This window comes from Polypterus senegalus, chromosome 2, assembly GCF_016835505.1.
Source record: "Polypterus senegalus isolate Bchr_013 chromosome 2, ASM1683550v1, whole genome shotgun sequence".
NCBI lineage: Eukaryota > Metazoa > Chordata > Cladistia > Polypteriformes > Polypteridae > Polypterus > Polypterus senegalus.
The window spans coordinates 32,973,076-32,988,180 of record NC_053155.1 but is presented as its reverse complement, the minus strand read 5'-3'; the positions used below and the strand labels follow the sequence as shown (position 1 = coordinate 32,988,180).

At 39.9% G+C, this 15,105-nt stretch overlaps 1 protein-coding gene across 1 annotated transcript in view; it reads right to left on the bottom strand.

Annotated features, from left to right (window-relative positions):
- The window catches only part of asmt (acetylserotonin O-methyltransferase), a 75,808-nt gene that overhangs the window by 50,696 nt on the left and 10,007 nt on the right, over positions 1-15,105 (bottom strand). The window contains exons 2-4 of the mRNA XM_039743555.1: positions 9,703-9,877; positions 4,974-5,103; positions 1,896-1,964 (exon numbers count right to left, since the gene is read on the bottom strand). Coding sequence (XP_039599489.1) covers positions 1,896-1,964; positions 4,974-5,103; positions 9,703-9,877 — 374 coding nt within the window. The remainder of the gene's footprint in view (positions 1-1,895; positions 1,965-4,973; positions 5,104-9,702; positions 9,878-15,105) is intronic.

The window sequence follows — 15,105 nt, the reverse complement described above, 5'->3', positions numbered from 1 at the left end:
TGCGTCAAGGTTATTCTTGTGGACCAAGTTATTTTAGCTTTTAGCATTTAGGTTATACCCATAGACACTTATGTGTTACAGCATAAGAACATTAGAACAATCTAGACAAGAATAGGCCATTCAGCTCAGCAAAGCTTACCAGACCAATTCACTTAATTGTTGTTCCTGCTAAAGCTAGTGAGTTCCTGCGTGGAGTACTGAGGAGTGACAAGCTGAGCAGGCATCACTCATAATCAGCGCCTAAATGGACAGGGTGTGTGTGTATGTATGAGTGTTAAGGTTAAAAGGTAAGAGCATTCTGATCCATAACGTTCTAGATGAGTCCCACTGATCCCATGATAATGCAGGAGGTGTGCTGTTTAAGAATGGTATTGCTTGTACCTGTGAATCTAAATTTCACGGTAATCAGAGGCAATGAATCCTATCTCTCATCTTCATCAGCAAAAAGCATTCAGTAATGGATATTATGAATGGGAACCCACAACCGTGGAGTTGGCATGGTTTCCTTTGCAGATCTATCTCATTTCTTCATATATGCCAAAAACATTCAGGTTAGGTAGACTAGAGACTCTAAATTGGCCTGCTTGGAGCTAATGCAGCTGTGTGTGAGTAAGGCTGCTCTGTGATAAATTGAAATTCTATCAAGGATTAGTTCCATTAAGCATGAGAAACAGGGTGGCATCCCATCCAGGGACTGGTGACCGCTTTACACCTGATGCTATCAGGGCAGACTCCCCATAACTCTGTCTGAGAGCTGCGTGGTCCAATATATAACTTTTAAGGCCATCCATAACCTCGCACCTCCATATCTGTCTGACCTTCTACATGTTGCCATTCCATCCCGTAACCTTAGATCCTCTTCCTCCACCTGTCTGACCGTTCCTCCCGCCCCTCTAACCACCATGGGGAGCAGAGCTTTCAGCCGTTCTGCTCCCAAGCACTGGAACTCATTACCTGCGGATCTCCGAAATATCAAATCATATTCATCTTTCAAATGTAAACTTAAAACACATTTGTTTAAAATGGCTTTTTCTTCTTCCTCCTAATTATAGTGGTTTTGTTTGGTTTTCATTTTTAGATTTTCTGATGTTTTAAGTTGTTTATAATTGTGTTTTGTATTTATTTATTTATTTGTTTGTTTGTTCGGTGTCCTTGAGTTCTCTGAAAGGCGCCTTGTATAAATAAAATGTATTATTATTATTATTATTATTATTATTATTATTATTATTATTATTATATGGTTTATCCTTATATTTAAAAAGTGGAAGTCATAAATCTCCTACAGAAGTCAAAATCTCTTCTGCTGATTATATGATGATTCTGTGTGCTTTTAAAAACCTTGACCACTCGTTTCAACTTGTTGCTGTTCTCATTTTGGGTTTTCTGAAGTATTGTAATCTATTCTGTAGACATTTTTATTACTAATACTATTTTCATTTATTGAGAAAAGAACTGCATTGTTTCTGTCACCATTGTATTTTTAATGGGCACCATTACGTTGAATTGCTGTTGTTATGGGACATTATTGGTTACTATGGAGTGTATTTCTGAAAATACCATAATCAGGGCAATCTCAGAGTCCTGCCTCTTTGATTTTGTCTTCTTACTACAATTCTTTAATTTGGATTTTGGTTTAGAGTTTGGCTTTGCTTTACATTTCCTCTCCTGGTCATCCCCATTTCTCAGTAATTAATAACAGACTGCAGCACGCCACCTCTGAGAAGCCCGCACTGCTGTGTTTATTAAAAAATTGACTAGAGCTAAAGCACTTACTGTATATGCTGTGCATATCTAGAGACATTTTTAAATAAATTGCTCTAAAAGAAAGAAAGAAAGAAAGAAAGAAAGAAAGAAAGAAAGAAAGAAAGAAAGAAAGAAAGAAAGAAGAGCCATACCTGTATAAGGCTTCAAAAAGGTCCTTGGAACTAACTCCAAATGCTCTTTCATATTGATTTCTTCCTTCTCTGCAAAACAAGAAATTAAAATACTTTACAAATCTAATTATTAATATTGTCATGGATGTTCCCGACATATTTATTCCAAGACGATCAGACTACTCTATGACTGTTTACAGATTTGTTTTTGTTAAACTCCAGTAGAGGTTAGGTTGAGTGACTTGCTGACTTTACAGGTGGGACCTGAAGTGCAGCCCAACAGTTCACAGAGCAAAGACTTAACAGCAACACCAATCTGACTGTGGAGCCACTGGGCCCACCTGGAGAGAGGCACCTAACCAGCCTTAAGCAGTGGCTGTGGTAAGACTGAATGGTATTAGCTGGGAATTAGAAGTTTATAATTAAGTCCAGTGCTTGTAGGCACCAGAAAAACAATATTATGTGAAAGAATTGCATTATAGTAACAGCTTCTATTATGAGGCATGGATTTCAGGGGGTATGACACCGCTGAATGCTAGAGGTTTGAGTGTTCTCTCCATGCCTATATAGACTACTTCACTATTCAAGGTACTTCACTATTCCACTGGCACCATTATAAGCATTTATGGTGAGTTAGCTGGTGATAAGTGTGAGAAAACCTTTTAATGGACTAGAGAGAAAAGATAACAGATAGAAGGTGCAATGGAAAGAGATGTGAAAGACTCAATATAACATGCATATAAAAAGACTAGGGGGCTCTGCCCCCTGCTCACTTTGCTTGCCAACCCCCAGGTGGGCACTACATGCTAGCCACTTCGCAGGTCTGGAAGCGGATGTACAATTTTAAACAGATTGTTATTTTCATGGGAATTGTTACATATGCATAATAGAACTAACTATTTTACATTCTTCTTATTATTCTTCTTTTGGCTGCTCCCATTAGGGGTTGCCACAGAGGATCATCTTTTTCCATATCTTTCTGTCTTGCTCTATCACACCCATCACCTGAATGTCCTCTCTCACCACATCCATAAACCTCATCTTAGGCCTTCCTCTTTTCCTTTTTACACATTACAGCGCGTAATTAACCATAGTAAAAAATAGTAAAACATAATAAATTGAAAGAAAATTATGTTTGATGTTGCATTAGAGGGATTTGTTGTGTTATATGTTTTTGTTCTGTTTGGCTTTGAAATTAACACACAAATACAGTACTTTTCAAACTCACACTTTTACTGTAATCTACAGTAAAAACAATTTTTTGAATTAACTTTTCGTCAACATCGGATTGAATTTTGATTCCGTTTTTTGGACTTACATCATGACAACACAACGTCTAACTGCCCGCGAGTGAATATCGTTTCTTTCTCTTTAATAAATAAACCGACTTTTTCGGTTGTTTGTCCTTTTGATTTGTTAATTGTCATAGCAAAAGCTATTCTAATGGGAAACTCTTAATGTTTTAATACAAATGGCATATCAAGTATCTCCTTTGGTGTCTAATGTTGTCCGCGGAAGATGTACTACATTACCTTTCTTGTCGCCTGTTAAAATTTTACGTCATTGCCGTGTAACCGATTGACAATTTTCGCCTTAATTCATTTGACTTCATCATTTCTCGGTGCTAGGATTGCCCGTGTACTCATTTCTTCTGTTGATAACCCTTCGGGATGAAATTCATCAATAAGATTTCGACATAATAAGTCTTCTTTTGTTGGGAACTTAAAGTGAGGAAAACATAAAAATTTATAAGAGCTTAGAGCGCAGGAACTGTTTCTGACAAAAGCATTCAGATGAATGAGAGGTGAGTGGGCCGTGGGCGTGGTTGTAAATGGTTGACAGGAGGGCGGCACTTGACAAAATCTCTTGGCAACATCCATCCACCCATCCATTATCCAACCTGCTATATCCTAACTACAAGGTCACGGGGGTCTGCTGGTGCCAATCCCAGCCAACACAGGGTGCAAGGCAGGAAACAAACCCCAAGCAGGGCACCAGCCTACCACAAGGGCACGCACACACACACATACTAGGGGCAATTTAGAATCGGCATTGCACCTAACCTGCATGTCTTTGGACTGTGGGAGGAAACCGGAGTACCTGGAGGAAACCCACGCAGACACGGGGAGAACATGGAAACTCCACACAGGGAGGACCCGGGAAGCGAACCTGGATCTCCTAACTGTGAGGCAGCATCGCTACCCACTGCTCCACCGTGCCACCTCGTCTCAAGATTTTCTTTTATAATAGAGAGATTTATAAAAAAGTGTTACAGATAGATGGATAGATTTAATGTCTTACCATCCCTTAAATAGGCCTATTCTATCCCTGAACGCCGTATTAGCGAGTCTTCTCTTCCAAGACCCAGTCCGTACCGAGTGTGCGTCATCCCACTGGTTGTAGTGAACGTGGACAGATAGTTTTACTCACCAAGAAAGTCAAGGCTGAGAATCCATATACTTTAATATAGATTTCTGGCAAGAAGTCATACAAGTACTAGGACGTGAAAACCATTGACAACTTGAAGGTAAAAGGACGATAATTTCCTTAACCTAAAATACAATATGATAGAAGGTAAAGCAAAGACTATAGCAGCGCCAATAGCACAAAGGGAGCTAGGGACATACCAATATGTATGAATTAAATAGGGGGTTGGGGTAGGAATGTACCAAACAGTCTAATTACAATATTACCACAGGCTGCTGTAGCAGCACAGGCTCCATTAAATAAACTGGATGAATGGTTATTGTATGGATATTACAGCGATGAGCACTGCTGCCTTATAACTCCTGGCATCCAAAGTTCAAATCCCATGGCATTTCCACATTCCCATGTGTCTTTGTCAGTTTTTTTCCCACAGTTCATTTAACTGGTGTCTCTAAACTGGCCCAGTATGGGTTATCATGGGCTTGTGTGCACTATGGAGGAATGGCGTGCTTCCCAGGAGTACCTTCTGTCTCGTGGACTGTGCTAGTAATATGAATTTGTGGACCTCACAACCTTGTATTGATGTGGAGAATGAAGTAATGGATGTTTACGACATTTTTTAAATAAGGAAGTAGCCAGTTGCCAGCTGAAATGGTCATCTACTGTACTTACCGCACTGCATCTGTCAGGTAGTGCCAACACAGGTAAATTGTTTGGGAGTTGTACTGTATGGACTGGAACAGGGATTTTGGACTGGATCTGGTCAAGTATATTCGGGAAAGTTCTGCATTGTAATAAACAGCTGAAAGAATAAATAACATTCATTTATATAGCACATTTTCATACAAATGATGTAGATCAAAGTGCTTTAGATGATGAAGAAAGAGAAAAAAGACAAAAGAAATAAGAATTTAAATAAGGGAACACTAATTAACATAGAAATTACACACATAGTGCTTCACTGGGCTAACTCTGTGTCCTGTCTTTCCATTAAAAACAGATAACTAATTTCTTATCCACTTGTCCATTTGCTTAACACCACAAATACAGCACCACAGTTTCTTGTCATTCCCCCAAACTATTTCGAAACACTCTTAGCACATTTTCTTCCTGCCATTGCCCAAATACACCATTTGCCTCCAATCTTTGATATCCCAGAAAGCTCTGCAGTTGAATTCCTATAGTCAGGTACCCCTAATGTTCCATAAGACCACCCTACTCTTCCCAACCTTTCCAAACCCTCCTTTAACCAATTTGATACCTTAGTGTCCATGGATTAGTTTTTTCAAGTGTTTTCTGTAGGCAATGTGCTGCAATGACTTCTTGTCTGACCCTGCATAGGGCAATCAACCTGACAGTGCCCCAATTGCAAGAAAACATGCAGCCGATAGACATTTATTTTTGTGTCTGACATAGTCTGAGATACAAGCATCACTAATGATAAAAATAACATCCGGGATACACAGTTGTCTGCTTTTCCACAAGCTGCAGAGTCAGATACTTCTCAAGTGGCTGCCATCTCTTCATTCCCAATGAGGTGGGTCCTCCTACTGTCATGCGTATGCTGCAGACCTCCCCCTAGTGCCTGTCTGCATGAATTACAGGCAGCTCTTCTGAAATCAGACTCTTGCATTCCGTAGACAACCCTGCTCTAACCATGGCACTGCACTTCCTGCCTGACACCCTCTCACACTGCCCATAATAGCTCAGTCAATCTTTATTTGTGCAACTTCCTTTGCTCTAGAGTGTCTTACTGTCTATAGAGTTACTGATTAAAACAGCAAGCCACTGGTTAGTTAAAATACTTCTTTTGAAAAAATAGAAAATGGAAATGGATGTGAAAATGTTGATCAACTCAACATAAGAACATTCTCTGTCTTAATCTAATTTCACTCCACCTCACATTATTCCTACAGTTTTAACCAATTATTAGTATAAAGATAAGAGCCACCTGCAGGGCATGTCTCTCAAGTATTGCATGTTTCTGCCCAGGCTGCTGTTTGATTTTTTGCATGTGCATGGGGCACCTAACATATTGTACATTGTTACTCCTTAATGGTGCCACTCATTTCTACAGTGTAATGAATATTGCAATCAAACCCCAGGGTGTCAAGTCCAGGTCTTGTCTATATAACCTTTGTGACAGTGAGATCAGTCTTAATGCTGGTTGTCTATCTCTCTGTTATATAGTGCCTTTCCTAATAATATCTACCATATACTGCCTTTCCTGTCTTTATATCATATAGTTTCATATCTATCCACCTGTCCATCTTTCACTCATATTGTACCTTTCATATTTATTTACGCCTTTATATCATACAGTGTCTTTCATATCTATACAGCTATGGATTAATTGTATAGTATCTGTAATATTTATGCACCTATTTTCATAAACGGTGGTTTACAGGCTCAAATAGTGTGGTTTCTCAGTCAAAGGTTAGCACTGTCATCTGATCCTTTCTCCTTTTGTCCCTCTGTAGGTTAGCCGAAGACCGAGGCTCTCAGTGACATCACCACTGATCCACCCACTGATGACATCACCTCTTGCACCCTTTGATGATGTCAGCTCTGGTACCCAGAACCCATCTTCCTCCCACACCAGTTCCTGTTCCGGCCTCCCTGACTCCACCTCTTCCTTTATTTGACCATATTTATTGGCCAGATTCAACCTGTTAATTAGTTCTGTTGCCTGCCTATTTTTCCCAGTATACAGGGTGGCCATCCTCAAACCTTTTTTCTGTTTACTGTCTACTTTATTACATCTCTCTATTATAATAAAAAAAATCTTGGAAAGAGATGTAACTTTTTGAAGATACGCTTTGGAATGAAGTCCCGTGAGACAGAGACTTTTACCGTGAGATTCTTTCAAGTCACGCCCTATTTACAACTATTTTCAAACAAGACCACAGCCATCAGGTGCATTCTGGCACTTAACCTGGACAGACACCAATCCATTAAAGGGCTTACTTAAGAACACACTTACGAAAATCCAGTTTAGAATCACCCATTCATCTAAATATGGCAGCGAGAAATGATGAAGTCAAACAAATTAACGCAAAAAATTGTCAGTTACACGGCAAATTGATTAAATGGGTATCAATAGACTATGTTGAAGCAGTTGGTGGTGACAGTGCAGAAGATGAAAACATCAACTTACGATATCACGAAGAATATCTAAAACCATTAACACCATTTGGTCTTCTACCGGCCAAATTAATGTTGAAAGAAGATTGTATCATAATGTTATTGTGTAATTTTTGTCTGAGTAATGGGCTGTGCAATAGGACAAGATTAGTTGTATTGAAAATTGGTCGAACAATTCTAACGTAAAATTTTAACACACCACAAGAAAGGTAATGTAGTACACATTCTGCGAATAACATTAGACACAAAAGGAGTTCTTGATATGCCATTCATATTAAAACGTTTACAGTTTCCCGTGAGAATAGCTTTTGCTACGGTAATTAACAAATCACATGGACAAACATTCGAAAAAGTTGGCTTATTTATTAGAGAGAAAGAAACGATATTCACTTACGGGCAGTTATATGTTGCGTTGTCACAATGTAAATCCAAACAAAGAATCAAAATTCAATGCGATCTTGAAGAAAATTTAATTCCAAATATTGTTTTAACTGAAGTTTTAAAGTAAAAGTGAAAATAATGCATATTTAACAATTCCCATGAAAATAACAATCTGTTTAAATTGTATATCCGGTACACCAAACCCGGGGGTTGGCGAGCAAAGTGAGCAGGGGGCAGAGCCTCCTAGTTATCTATATATTAATAATATGGTGCCTTTCATGTCTTTCTATTATGCAGTGCCATTCATATCTATCTATCTCTCTATCTATCTCTCTATCTATCTATCTATCTATCTATCATACAGCAGTGCCTTTATATATATATATCTATATATTTATTTTATACTATCTTTCATATCTATTATATATTGATTTCTATTAATTTATTAAATGCTGCATTTCAAATCAGTGTATCTATCTGTTTATTTGTAGTGTCTTGTATCTCTCTTTCCATGTATTACAGTATATAGTGCCTCTCCTATCCATGTTTCTCATATATGGTGCATTTCATATCCATCTCTCTATTAGAAAGTGGCATTTTTATCTATGTGATTCACCAAGCTGTTAAAAGTTGGTAAATAAAATAATTCTGATTGATTAACTAAGTTGGCCTGGCCCCATGTGTGTGCGTGTGTGTGTGCGTGTGTGTGTGAAGTGTGCACAGCACCGTGTCCTCCACCCAGGTCCCTAGGTTCATACTGTGAGCAGTTTGCATGTTCTCTCAGTGTCAAATGTTTTTTTTGTTTTTTCGGCAGGTCCTCCAGATCTCCTCCCGCATCCCAATGACAAGTCCAGTGGGTGAGCCTAAACTGTCCCCACGTGATTGTGCAATAGTGAATGTGTCCTCTGATGGACTGGCACCCCTTCCAGTTGGCTCTGTCTTGTACCGCCATGCTCCAGAAAAGACTCATGCTATCTGTTAATACACAGGGGCAATAAACGAGATCATAAATTGAATGCATTGGTATCTGCTGGCCTTGCTATGGAATTAGCAGTTCTCAAACTCAGTCTTGCTTTCCACTTGTCTGCTGTTTTCTGTTCTCACTGACTTCTGTTTTTATCTGAACTTCTACCCTAAATAATAATTATCAAACTGTTTTTGGATGTTTCTATGGTTTGGGTTAATGTAAAAATAACTAAATTAAATTTGGTGACTATTTATTAGAATGTACCAAGCATTAACTGTATGTATGTTACATCAAGGCAGTTTTAGTGTGTTTTTTTTAACTTTTTTTTGAAGATTTTCATAATCATCCTGATTTTTATTGTGCTTTTCCAAGCGCTCGGGTCATTTAACTCCTTATTGACTAATGAGCACCTCAAGTGGGGCTGACGCTGAAGTAGTTGCAGCCTTTCAGCTTTCTGTGTTGTGTTCTGGGTGTCTACTCTGCTTGTTGTTATTGTCATTATTAGGAGACAACTAAAGGAGCAAACTACACAGAATGAAGTCAAATTAATAGGAAATCAATAAAAGAATGTTAAATATTTAATATTCCTGAATCTCTTGCTGTGCTTTTCTGAATGTGGTGTAACACAAGAGAGAAAGCAGACCAGGTGAGTGTGGGGTGGGTGTGTCGTCAGGGAAGGGTTTCTATTATAAAAATTCTGTACAATTTTGTTTTACTTGACTATTTTGGAAATATAACTTTATCACAAAAAAAGAACAGCTAATAAAATGAGATAAAATGACTCACTGATTGTGAAACTGATTGGAATAAAAAACTATGGGCATGGGGGGAGGTGAGATCCCCAGGACTGCAACTGAGAATGTCTGTGTTAGGCAATAGAAACCAAAGAAAGCACCAAACACTTCATACCTTCTCCTTCAATCATCTCCGCGTGAAGCAACTCCAGCCCTACACATGCTGCCAATAAGCGCTCCATGCCATCCACATTTGTCTTTAGGCGGTGGGCTATTTCAGCAGCTCGCATGGGTTGTTTTGACTGGGAGAGCAAATCAAAAACACCGAGTTCACAGGCTGCAAACAATGTCTGCAAACAGAAATAAAATACAACAAGTTAGAGGACATATGCATGGCCTAATATTCAGGTGTGTTCAGTGACTGACAGATATGAAAGTTGAAGTTTTTCACATTTTGTATTTACTTCAGCCAAGACTCGGTTATTACATTTTTGTTTATTAAATAGTTTTGTAATATTATAATTATATGGAGTTATAATTAACTCCATCCATCCATCCATTATCTAACCAGCTATATCCTAATGACAGGGTCAACAGGGGTCTGCTGGAGCCAATCCCAGCTAACACAGGGTGCAAGGCAGGAAACAAACCCTGGGCAGGGTGCCAGCCCACCACAGATAATTAACTCCATAAAATGTTTTTTTAAGAACACTTTGCAATGGAGTTAAAAAACAGAGTACAAATCGATTTGTGCTGGTTCAGTAGCTTTCATACACAGCAGAGTCCAATTCAAGTGACCACCAGGAGGTGCTCCAGCTCCCCAAATGCCCAACACAAAGGCTCTGGACAGAAATTTGTAATAAACAGGAGGATTTATTCATGGGAAACTCTTCCTTGTAAGATTTTCCAACCCGCCTCAAACACAGTCACAGCTTTAAACAGCACAGAGTAATACTGTAACTCTCTGTCGTTGTCCACTCTTTCCAGTCTTCCTCCAGTCCTCATGCAAGCTTTGACCTCCTCCTCCTCCTCGGGACTCTGCTTCTTGGAGTTATTGCAGGCAACTCCTTTTATGTTACACCCAGAAGCACTTCTGGTTTACCAAAGCTGTGGTTCAGAAGCACTTCCTGGTCAAGTGGAAGCCTGACAAAGAAGGGCTCACCAGTCCCCACAGCACCCCCTGGTAGCACCCACAGAACCCAAAAGGGCTGAGTTGGAGAACTCCAGTTCCCATGGCACCCTGTGGAAATCCATAGTGCCTCCACAACCCAGGGAGGCAGGGTCTTCCTGGCCGTCCCTCACAAGGGTCTATGACTAATTGTTATTTAATTTTCTTAAACATAACATTTTTCAAAGTACACCCAATAGAGTAGTACCCAATAATTATCAATTGAAAAATATCAATTAATACAAAATGACCAATACAGAACTAGCATAAACCTATGAAAGAAGAAAAGGAACCAAAATAAGTTCCTCATATAGCTATTCATTTTAGTGTGAAAGAAATTAAATAGGAACTATATTAAAGAAATAAATGTATCCTCCACTAGGACCTCTTTGAGTCAGGAACCAAGCAGGAGGAAACTTGTTCACTGCTTCAGTAATTTCTCTTCATGAAGAGGGAGCACCCTGTTACAGCAGTTTACTAAGGGAATGTTCCCTCAGTAGAGGTGTCAGCAAATGGTCACGGAATAAAGACAGAGACTCAAATTATAGACAACTGAATTTGCATAGAAGTGCAGAATTATTGCTTACTCTGATTGGTTTGCTAGCTTGCATTCACTCTGACTGGTTCATTGGCTTACACATTCAAATAAGCACAAATACCCAAATAAAAGTCCCATTTCTACTACATTCTTATCTTTCAATATCTCTTAAGTTCAATTCTTCTTCTTTCAAGGAAAACGTGACAACTGGCAAGTCTTACTGGGCACCTGACATCGGCCAGTTTCTCAAGTCACCAGCCTAGATCCCCCTGTCTCGTTACTTAACCCTTTCAGCAGTCTCTTCATGCTATTTCTAAGACAAATGCTATGTATTTCTTGCAATGTAGACTACGTACCAAACCACTTCATACACAAAAACTATGTTGCCCCTTGATGGTTACCATTAGTTAAAACACAGTAATTTGTCACAATTATTCAAATAAGTAAGAACTTGGAAAGAAACTGATTTATTGTGTAACTGGAATTTGAATGGTACACAATGAGCAAGAACATCAGGGGCTTGCCACGATTGTTTGTGTATATCATGGGGTGGCTGGCCATCAGAGATCAGGGGCTTAAGCCACTGAAGCCCCCACCTCCAGACATCACTGTTTGTTTCTAAACCCATCCTATGTTTATATCGGTTTGGTCAGCTGCACCTTTCCCATGTTATCAATTCATTCAAACACCCTTTAACTGCAGGTTGGTAACGTTGGTTCTTTACAATAGTAATTTGCAGATAGTATTCTTCAATCAATTCAATTTTACATGTGCTTTCACAATTGCTTTCCCATTCCATTTACGTCAAAAGAAATTACTTTTTTGTACTTTATTAGTTAAATTCCCTAAAGCAACAGGGGAAGGAGCTTCTGCTTCAGCTGTATGTGCGGCCGCTCTGCCCGGCGTTTGACTCACTTGCACCGGGTATCTGAGTGGCTGTAAGATGAGTGAAAGAGGAAAATATACAAAATATACAAGGTCAAGCAACTGCTCTCAAGGTAAAACTGAAACAGTAAACTCATTCCTAGTTGAACTTGTACAGAATTCTTCTCTGTTTAAAGATGAACACATTTGCAAATTCACCAGTGCATTTCAATGGGAAATTTTTAAATGAAAAAAGAAAATCTGAGATATCACAATGAAAATTGAACTGACTCAATAAATTTCTTTAACGAATAATTGTGCCACATTAGTCCACGGTGGGTGAGTTGTTTAATGTGGACAGACAGACTGATATGGGCTTTCACAATAGGTGTTTGGTACTATACAAAAGCACCTAAAAAACAAATATGGCTCCTCGTGGCCTGTGCAAGCACAGAGCCAAGACGTTCAACACACAGCAATGCAAGGTGACTAAAACAATGGGTGATAAAATATGAGCCTGCCAGATTTTTTTTTTTTGACCTCCCTGGGTGATGAGAAAAACAAGATGCACAGAGAGGTATCAGATGGATTCTCTTCATAACCTCAGAAGACCTTGACTTTGCAGATGATCTTGCCTTGCTGTCTCATACACACCAACACATTCAGGAAAAAACTGAGCTCCTGTGCCTCTTTGGAGGTCAGGTGGGACTGAGAATAAGACAAAAGAAAACTGAGATCAAGAAACTGAATGTGGAATCCCCTGTACCAATCAAAGTATATGGTGCTGACCTACCTAGGATAGAGAAGTTTAACTACCTAGGCAGTGTCATCCACCAGGATGGTGAGAAGTGTGAGGACATCAAGAGGAGACTTGGCAAAGCAAGGAATGCCTTCAGGACCATAGAAACTGTGTGGAAGTCATCCAAACTGTCAAAGCTGTGTCCTGTCTAAACAGCTGTACAGGTCAGAATGCTGACAACAAATGACCTAACCAAGCTGTCAGCGTTTCACATCATAAGCCTGAGGGAGATATTGGGTTTTTTCTGACACAGAAAGATCTCCAAACATTACCACCTCCTCCAATTTCAACAAGAGGACATGGGCACTATCATAATGAAGAGGTGCTGGAAGTGGTGATGAGGAGAGATGCCAACATCATCATTACAACTGCACTCCACTGGACACCAGAAGGATGTAGGAAACGTGGAAGACCAACGACAACCTGGCAACGATTGGTGGAGGACAAGATGCAAGTTATGAACTATACTTGGGGCATATTGGAGACAATGACCAAATACAGACAGCTGTGGATGAAGTTTGTTGCCACCCTACATGCCAGAGGGTATAAAGGGCAGTAAGTAAGTAATTAAGTGATGTCTATTTGGGTATTGTAAAGCCAACCCGGACACAGACAGGCAAGACTCAGGTTCAAAACCCAGCACACGGTTTATGTACAGAATAAAGTGCACATACCACCAGCACCAAGACACAACACAACAGTCCCATCCTTTCCACCAGTCCTTTCACCTCCACTTCTCCTCAGGCTTTATCCTCTTCCTGTCAACTCTGGCTCTTGAGTGGTGGTGACTAGCTCCCTTTATAGGGCACCCAGAAGGACTCCAGGTACCCATTGAGCTTCTTTTGGCCACGATTCTGGGTGTGGCAGAAGTGTGGCCAAATAAGGCCCTGGAATTGTCCATGCGCCCCCGGCGGTGGCCACGGGTCCCAACAGGGTCGAGCTCCCATACTCATTACCCGTGGCCCTGCTGGAAACCAAGGGGGCTGCCCTCTGTGGGCCCGGAGGAGAAACTGCCCTGAAAATACTCCCTCCCCTGGTCCTTACACACACAGGGCATCCTGGCCACCCCCCACAGTAAGTAAACTGTTGAACCAATCAGAGTATATGCAAGCAAGTGAACCAATCAGAGTAATCATTAATTCACCACTGCTATGCAAATTCAGTTCTCTATAGGAATGACTCTCTGTATCTATTATGTCACCATTTGCTGACAACCTCCCAGTGCCCAGGGTATTGTCCCTTAGCAGATTTCTTTAACAGGATGCTCGCTCTTCATGAAGAGAAATTAAAGACAAGTTTTCTCCTGCCTGATTCCTGTCTCAAAGAGGTCCTAGCTGAAGACAAGGTTTCTTTCTTTAATATTTTTCCAATTTAATTTCTTCCACATGTCATCTTGGACTCACTCAAGTCATTTCACCTATTATTGTTCACAAAGAGAAAAGATGGAAAAAATTACAACATCCCTGTAAACAGATTTACTCCCAGCAATTTACAACATTTGAGATACGCTTAGTTAAAGTTCTTTTAATTTTCCAATTTATGTACAGGCAGGTGAAATGACCTGCTTGTGGTCACACAGCATCAGTAGTAGGAACTGAACCCACAATCTCAGGGTCCGAACTCCAAACCCTTAACCACTACACCTCATTGAATTCGGGCAAATGATGGAATGATGAAAACTCTGTAGCATAAGTGAAAAGGAAGGAGATATACTGTACATATACTGTACTTGTAAAGAACATTCAACTGAAGGGAGAAATGATCTTTAAGTGTTCTATCATAAGTTTCTGTCTCTTCAATGACTGCCTGTGTGTCCCTGATTGACACGCACATCATCTGGCAGTACTCACAATGTAGACACAGATAAACAATTGATTTGAGAGTCACTTTGGATAAAAGCATCAGCTAAATATTTAGCTGACCAACACCAGCTAATGGCAACCTACTGCAGTGCATTCATATAGGAGAATTTAAATGGGACCTAGAAAGCATTTCATTTTGACACATCAACACGACATGTTTTGATTTGGTGCCCAGTGACTCACACTGACATTTAGCAGGTGATGCCCTCACAGTGTGTTCAGAATCATCACAAGAAGAACTGGCAAATTAATACAACTAGATAAAAAGGGCAAGGGCAGCCTCTGGGGCTTCTGAAATGAAACAACAGCCTGGGCACAGTGGGAGACGAAGAGTTGAAAAATGAACA